This window comes from Tursiops truncatus, chromosome 7 (assembly GCF_011762595.2).
Source record: "Tursiops truncatus isolate mTurTru1 chromosome 7, mTurTru1.mat.Y, whole genome shotgun sequence".
Classification (NCBI taxonomy): Eukaryota; Metazoa; Chordata; class Mammalia; order Artiodactyla; family Delphinidae; genus Tursiops; species Tursiops truncatus.
In genome coordinates this window covers 32,214,197-32,222,905 of record NC_047040.1, presented here as the reverse complement: position 1 = coordinate 32,222,905, position 8,709 = coordinate 32,214,197, and the positions used below count along the sequence as shown (strand labels likewise).

The 8,709-nt window shown below is 38.8% G+C and overlaps 1 protein-coding gene across 8 annotated transcripts in view; it reads right to left on the bottom strand.

Annotated features, from left to right (window-relative positions):
* The window catches only part of RAPH1 (Ras association (RalGDS/AF-6) and pleckstrin homology domains 1), a 183,624-nt gene that overhangs the window by 97,285 nt on the left and 77,630 nt on the right, over positions 1-8,709 (bottom strand). For all 8 annotated transcript variants that reach the window (XM_033859865.2, XM_033859866.2, XM_033859867.2 and 5 more), the window contains 3 exons: positions 5,053-5,151; positions 3,877-3,997; positions 69-211 (listed from right to left, as the gene is read on the bottom strand). In XM_033859865.2, the coding sequence (XP_033715756.1) occupies positions 69-211; positions 3,877-3,997; positions 5,053-5,151 (363 nt within the window). The remainder of the gene's footprint in view (positions 1-68; positions 212-3,876; positions 3,998-5,052; positions 5,152-8,709) is intronic.

Genomic DNA, 8,709 nt, shown 5'->3' with positions numbered 1-8,709 from the left:
AAAGGAACAACAAGCTACACCCCTGGAACAGTACAGCTTTCCCCCCTACCCTGACCCGAGCGTGTTACCTTGCTAGACTCTTCCAGCTGCGTGCCTCGCTTCCAGGCCTCGGAGAAGATGGAGCTCACGATGCTCTGGGAACGGACGTGTCCTGCCGGTGGCGTATCAGACACTCCACTATCAGACTGATTGGAGTGATTGGACTGAGACTCTGTTTGAAACAGATTTTCAAAAATCAGATTAAATAAGTCAGTATTGTGACGTATAAATATGTATGTTTGGATAACTCTTTCACTCAAGATCAGATGCGATGCGGCAACAAGTTACTTTTACCTGACTCATTTCACACAAACACAGCCCGTGTTTTCCACTAGAAAACTTCTCTTGTCCTAGGGTGAATAGGAAATCTCCATTCTTTTTAAATAGTTCACCACAAGAAACCGATAATTGCAATAAAAGGTTCAAGTAACATTATTGGTATCCTGACAGCCTGTCTTGTAAGAACTCCTAGCAAATAAGAGAATTAATGAGGGCTTCCCTGATGGTGCAGTGGTTAAGAAGCCGCCTGCCAATGCAGGGGACACGGGTTCGAGCCCTGGTCCGGGAAGATCCCACATGCGGCAGAGCAACTAAGCCTGTGTGTCACAGCTACTGAAGCCCGCGCGCCTAGAGCCCGTGCTCCACGAGAGAAGCCACTGCAATGAGAAGCCCGTGCACCACAACTAAGAGTAGCCCCCGCTCGCCGCAACTAGAGAAAGCCCGCGTGCAGCAACGAAGGCCCAACGCAACCAAAAATAAATAAATAAATTTAAAAAGGAGAGAGAATTAATGAACCATGAATAGAGTAGTGAATTTTTTTGTTCAGTCATATCTTCATTACATGGAGAATCAATCTTTTTATATACCCCTGCTCCAGACCATCTCAGAGATTTCTCACTTATGAATTCAGATCTATACATGATGATTACTTCCTTTATCCCAGTAATGAACAATACTGAGAATCTGATCCCCAGTAAGAAGTGTGTTTCCTAGGGATTCAGGTATTGACATCACAAGACAGCAGCTGTACCATAGCCTGGCTTCCTGAAGGGCATGAAGACATCTTCAAGGGACCTGGGAATGGCTGAGGATACAGTGTAATTTGACTGACATCCAGGGTGAGGGAACTGGAAAGATTATTTCACTGGACTCCAAGTCAGGTGAGATAACCTTGCAGAAGCACCTAGCCCAATGTCTGGCATCTGGTGGAGACTCAAATGTTAAAGCTAGTCCCATCCAGTCACTCTGTGAGACGTGGGCATTATTAGATTGCAGTATTAATAAGCAAGTCCAGCCAAGTTCATCAAAGTATTGCAAAGATAACAGCCACAAACTCCTTTAGATAAAGTTAAGATAGTATCCTCAGGGTAAAAATATAAGCAATATAGGATAAAACCTACTTTATTTTCTTCATCCCTATCTAATATCTAGGATAACAGCCTATGACAGGCTGGAACATGTGACTTCTTGAGCTCTCTTCAGCATGAATATGTATGATTTTACAGTTTACCTGAAAAAGTCTACCTAATACTTAACACGATGTATACAAATAGATGATGCTGGAGTGGGAAAAGGCACCATACCACTTCATAAAGTAACATGTGGAAGCACTTGAATTGTTAAGTGCTATATAAATTTTTATAAAATAGTATACATCATTTTTTCCCTCCATCTTTCCCTTAATTCCATTTTCTACAACCCTACTTGTGACATGCTCTTCTTACCGTGCCTTTCCTAATCCATTGCCACAAAGGTTTCTCCCCCCCCCCCAAGTTTAATAAACATTTTATTTTAGAATAGTTTCAGATTTGCAGAAAAGTTGCAAAACTAGCACAGAGTTCCTACATACCTAGCACCCAGTTTACCTCGTTATTAACATGTTACAATACTCTGGTCCATGTGTCACGAATAATGAACCTACACTCATGTTAATATTAACTAACTCTGGGACTTCCCTGGTGGTCCAGTGGTTAAGAATCCATCTTGCAATGCAGGGGATGCCAGTTCGATCCCTGGTCAGGGAACTAAGATCCCACATGCCGCGGGGCAACTAAGCCCATGCGCCACAACTAGAGAGAAGCCCATGTGCCGCAACAAAAGATCCTGCACGCCACAACTGAGACCCGATGCAGCCAAAAAATAAATTAAGAAAAAAAAAGAATATAAAACAATACTTAAAAAAAAAAGCTAACTAAACTCCAAACTTTATTTGGATTTCACTAGTTTTTCCGCAATGTCCATTTTCTGATCAGAATCCCATCCAGGTTACCATATTACAGATAGTTGTCATGTCTCCCATGACAGTTTCTCAGACTCTCCTTGTTTTTGAAGACCTTGACAGTTTTGAGGAGTACTGGTTAGGTATTTTGTCGCACGTCTCTCAATTTTGATTTGTCTGATGCCTTTTCTCTGAGGTTAAGGGATTTGGGGAGGAAGACCAAGAGAGGGAAGATGCCAGTCTCATCACACTGCATCAAGGGCACATGCTATCAATATGACTTATTACCGTGATCACCTGGCCGAGGTATGGTTTGTCAGCTTTCTCAGATATAAGGTTACACCTCCCCGCTCCGTGCTCTTTGGAAGCAAGTCACTTTACACAGCCCACACTTAACAAGAGGGGAGTTAAGTGCCACCTCCTTGAGGGCAGAGCATCTGTATAAATCTACTTAGAAATCTGTACAGGAGATTTTTCTCTTCTTCTCCATTTATTTATTTAATTCAATAACTTATTTATATCCCCATGGACTGATGGCTATTTATTTTATAATTTGGATTGCAGTCCTATACTATGTTATTTTCTTGCTCAAATTGTTCCAGCTTTGGCCACTGAGCACTCTCTTAGGTTGGGTCCTGGGTCCCTTTTATAGACTCCCCATCGCTGTGTTTTTTTTGAGTACTTCCTTTGTCACATGATGCTCCAGGCTCATCTTATATATTCTCTGCCACAGCCCTAGAATCAGCCACTCCAGAGCCCTGGGATCCTTTGTTTTGGAAAATGGCATTGAGAAACCGAGGTCTAGGTTCTTAGTGTTCTCACTGCTACTAGCCCTCTCAGTGGACAGAAGAGAGAATATATGTGTGTACGCTAGCCCATGTATATACACATTCTCGATGTGTTTTTATTTAGGGATGAGATCTAGTCATACAGCTTTTAAATCAAATACTTCTTAAAGTAATTATTTCATAACATGGGCTGTTAGAACAAAGAAAAAATTTATGATTTTAGATGACACAGATATCATTTACGGAACTTTTGAAGGGAAAGAAGCATTTATCTTAAGATGTGATCACAGCATCCTTGTTTAAAGGATGTGGGAATCTGAAAATAAGCACCTTTTGAGTATCACTATTTCCTCTGAAAACTTTACAAAATTTGATGACTTAAATAGCTTCCTTAACTGTGATACTGAACTAATTCCAGTTGTTTCCACTCTGCTGAAATGTCAGGAAACCTGTGGGGAAGGAGTGCAGTTTCATCATGATTCGGAGTACTCTTCTCCAAGCAACTTTCTACCCCCAATTATGCATCAACAGTTGTTTTCAGCAATATGATTGAGTTTCAAATTAACTTTATAAATATGTAACAAAACTCCCGGCTTTACCACTTTACCCGTTTTCCATTTCAAACACATTTGGGAACTAGTCCATGATATTATCGCCTCTAAAAATAAAAAAATAAATGAATAAAAGCACATGTACCTATTGATTATAATTTAGAAATCAGGCATGGCTCTAGTTTTAAAAAATCACTCTGAGATAACCAGGTCTTCTATCAGTCTCTACAGAGACACCTTCCTGTTGGTAGTAAAGAGTTCTTTGGACATTTTAAACTACCTGGGATGCTGGAAGAACTGGATCCTGATTTAATGCTGGAGCTGGATAAGGAAGTCCAATCATAAGCCGATTCTGTCCTCTTCAAGGCCTCTTGATAGTTCATGTAGAGCTGCTTCCCGTACTAAACAGAAGGCAGTAAATGATGACATCTGTACTTTACTGGGTATGGTATGGATGCGTGGGATAGGAAAAGGGGACACATTTCTGTTTACTGACTCATGGTCTCTATTAAAATACCTATAATACTTCAAAAATTCTTTTCATACCAGTAAATTATAATCCACTCTTATTTGTCCTCATTTTGAGAAAGGCAACAAGAAGTCAACACTTGATTCTGATTATGTTCATTAACAATATAAAGAGTTTTTTTAGTTACTTTTAAAGCAACTTTGATTTTATGTCTGTAATAAATTTTATTTTTAGTTACATTAACTTAAAAGTAACTGAATAAATACCCTTTCAAGCATTATGTATAATCACCCTTAAGATGTCCTTTAAAAAAACTTTGTTAAGACTTTCTTTTTTAAGAGCAGTTTTAGGTTCACAGCAAAACTGAGAGAAAGGTACAGAGATTTCCCATATACATGCACAGCCCCTAAACACGCATAGTTTCTCCCATTATCAATATCCCCCACTAGAGTGGTACATTTGTTACCATCAATTAACCTACATGGACATGTAATAATCACTCAAAGTCCATAGGTCACCTTAGGTTCACTCTTGGTGTTTACATTCTATGGGTTTGGACAAATGTATAGGACATGTACCCACCATTGCATCATACAGAGTATGAGTATGTTCACCACCCTAAAAATCCTCCATGCACCACCTATTCATTCTTCGCCCAACCCCAAGGCAGTTTAATTTTCAAAAAATTTCTTTTGTTTAGGCTAAACTCTGCTATATAAGCATCATACAGTGCATTCTCCAAAGCCCAAATAAATCACGTGGATGCTACATAAGCTTTTACCAGCAGTATTATTCCTTGGATACCAAGTGTTAAAAGCTTATCCCCATCACCAAGAAAAAAAGACATTTAAAACGTGAAACTTAGGCCTGAGAAAACTAGACACTGGCAAAATCATGAACATGAAACAAACAGGATAATTATCGTGACAACAAAAACCATATCATTAAGCACCCATCATTCCATTATCAAACCAAAAGAAAACCTACCTTTGCGATGCGGATACCATTGACCCACTGGTGCAGGGTCCTCACGTCATCACAACAAAGGTATTTGATGTACTGAGATTTCTTCTGGATCTGTGGGTGCTGCAAGATTAAAGGCAAAATCCAACTAAGTCCCCTGGAGAACTAAGAAATAAACAAAGTCTATCAAAGCTTAAACATATCCTGACAAATTACAGGTCTTTGGAATAATGGCCAAATAATTTATACCTCTTAAACATCCATAAGGCCAAATAAAATGGCCCTAAGTATTTTTACAAAATAAACAAGAAAGAAACTTGTGTTAAATTTTAGGTCAAGATGTTTCAGTTAAAAAACAAACCAACAAAAAACAGAAAAACCTTCACATCATGGGAAACTCCACAGTACCCCTTCTACATTTCAAAGAAACAAAGTCTACCAAGCTTAACAAAGTCAGTGGAAGTTTTAATCTACCAATATAAGAGTATAAAAAGGGAGGAGAATGTTTATTTCACTTTGAATTAACTGAACTCATGGAATCAGAAGGCTCCATATAAGAGTCTTTGGTGAAGCTTCCAGTGCTTCTCTGGAGGTGAACACCTGGGTGGGAGGAAGAAGCACAGGGCGCAGCACCTGGGATGCAATGGGTGCTGCTCCCTGCTGTGGACTGAGCACTGCTCTGCAGGCCCCTCTGCCCACAGCATGTGCCCTCTGGGCAATAAGCAGCTTTTCAACTGCGTCATCAGATTTAGTCTTCACAGCCCAATGTACTTTTCAGTTGAGTCTTGGATGGGAGGTGAGTGACTTGACCTTGGCTACAAAATGCAAGTGCTAGAACAGACTCAGGGTGTTTTAACTCCACTGGGCCACAACCACTAGTTCCCTGGGAAGAAAAAACCCTTCCTGCCAAAAATTAGACAGAGACATAATTCCTAATCTGTAACTAAAAGTGATACTCTAACATCTTAGTCCAAGTACCAAAAGAAACTACTGAATATATACAATGCATTTATTACTTTGGAAACAATATAGGCCTGAAAATCAATTCTCTCAACTAATATGCAAGAAGCTAAAAAATAAGACTATAACACTCCACCCTGTTACTTCCATGATTATCATGTATAACATCCTTCTATTAATAACAGTGTTTGAGAAGTTCATATTCATACTCCATCCCTAAATCCTAACCATTTTTTTCCTTCCCACCTAACATATTAAATTACTTTGCCTCATTTCTCAAGGGATGAAAATTTAGACCTGGCTAAGCTGAGCTCTATTCCAACAATTGTTGTGGTATATATTTTTTTAAAACACAGGTTTCCTTTAAGATACTTAATTATACACGCATACGTATGTGTCCCAAGTGTGTACCTCTTTCAGATAATACATCAACATATATCTTATTTATTTCTACATTGTCAAATTTCATGAATAAGCTCTTCCCTTATTTTTATTTTTATTATCTTAAAAAAAAAGCTAATTACCAAATGGTGTGTTTTATTACCTCCTACAAGTGTGTATATATTTCCTGTATCCTGCATGTCACTGGAAGGACTCAGACTCAGTCATTAAAGCTCAAAGCTGATGAAAGGGATCAGGCCCTACAAATATTTACATTTGCATTTGTGTAGACCCTGTGTGGCAGCACTTTTTGGTTTGTTTGTCAGAACTCAAACGCTCAAGAATAAAACACTTACATAGGCAAAATCTAGTGTAGACTTACAAGAAAGAAAGACATATCTTAAATACTAATAGTTGAGTGGTCTCAGGCAAATTGATCCCTTAAACCTCAGTTTCCACATCTGGAAAATGGGGACTCTAGACCAGACTTGTGAGATGGACATGTCCAGTGCTTCTAGTGCAGCACCTTCCACCCTGGAGTTCTTCAGTAAATGGTGGCCATTATTTTTACTATTATTTGCACCCAGTGGTATGGTGTTTTTTTCAGTTCAATACATTAAAATTTCTAGATATAAATAGGTAGGCAATATAAATACATAAATTTAGCTTAACCGACTTTACTAAAAGCAAATACGAAGCATACAAATCATTATTATAAAAACAAACAAGAAAACCCTTAGAACAAAACTATTCTTAACCTAAGAATTCTATGAGCTGCAAAAAGGATTAAAGTACTAGCCAGTGGTCCTACTTACTTCTGGCCCTAACAGACACTGTTGATTGCCTTCCCCACAGCTAACTCCTCCTCTCTACCCCTTTTCTGATAGAACCCCAATTTGTTTGGATGTCTACCCCTCACCTCAGAGAGCAAATTCTGACTAGTGTAAACCAAAAATGGTGGCTTTGTTCCCTGTCAGTGATTGGTGTAAGAGTGGGCATGTACTCCGGGCCAACGGCCCTCAAAAGGAGGGCTGTTAGAAGAACTCCTGGGAAATATTTCTTTCCTCTTAAAAAAAGACATACAGGGAAAAACAGTCCCTCTTCCTCTGCTGGATTTTGTTGGGTCAAATGGCAGTGGCCATTTGTGACTGAGGTAAGTCGGTCTGAGAATAAGTTGATACGCAGCTTATGAAGCTCCATATGCAGAAGATGGAACAGGGAAAGATGGAAAGAATGTAGGTTCTCACTGACAACTTTGAGCCACTGAAATAAATTCTTACTGTCTCCATGTTATGAGACCCTCAAATAACTTTTATTTATATTGATATTTACCTTATAAGAAATTAAAGCTGAGAAAAAGTTAAATATAAGAGTATACAAATACACATTCCACTACCCAGGGGAGCAAAGATATCATCACGTGTCATGTAACCTTTCAGAAAACTCCATTATACACTTGTGAGAGAATGAGAGTATAAAAGGCAAAAAACATCTTAGCATTATTAGAAGAATAACACTGACAACACAGGTCCCTTTACAGGGTCTCAGGGACTCCAGGGGACCCTAGACCTCATTTTGAAAACTGCTGGATTAAGCTACTTTATACTGACTTTTAAAAAATTATTTGCTACTGGAACTAAGTGATATAGGGTATTCTCCAAAAACGATCACTTAATAAAGGGCTACCATTATAATACACCTAACTTTATCAAAGCAATCAAAACTCTACCCCAAAATCCTAAACCACCTCTTCAAACCCAACTGACAATTCTCAGACAAAAGCAAAATCAAACGATGATATAAACATGTAGACCTAAGTAGTTACCACGGGGCTACTGAGAAAACGTAATGAGAAAAACGTAATCATCTCCATAATTATCCTGAACTTTTTAATGTTACCTTTTCCTAATGTTCCAATAGATCACTAAAAATGTCAGTTCTCAAAAGTACAGATATGATGAGTATGAGAAACTCAAAAGTTTGGATATAGGGGGAAAAATCAATAAAAACAGCTTAGATGGATCATAATACATGCGTGGGCTATCAGAGCCATAGTTCAGGAGAAAAGGGAGATGAGAATTATTTCTGGACCAGATGAGAACTTTGAACTCGGGCTCTGTTGGTTCTGCTGAGTTAGTACCGGAAAAGAACCCTTCCCCCCACATGTGGCTCTGATCTAAGTCTTCCTAAACTAAGCCAGCTATTAAATGAGAGTCTCAGATTTATAATCTAATCCATTTTATATATTATGACTCAAAGCTTACAATTCAGTATCCATTTCCTAGTGTCATCACTCTAACTAGGGTCAGCTGCGGGATAAGCACAGGCTTTCCTTCCTTC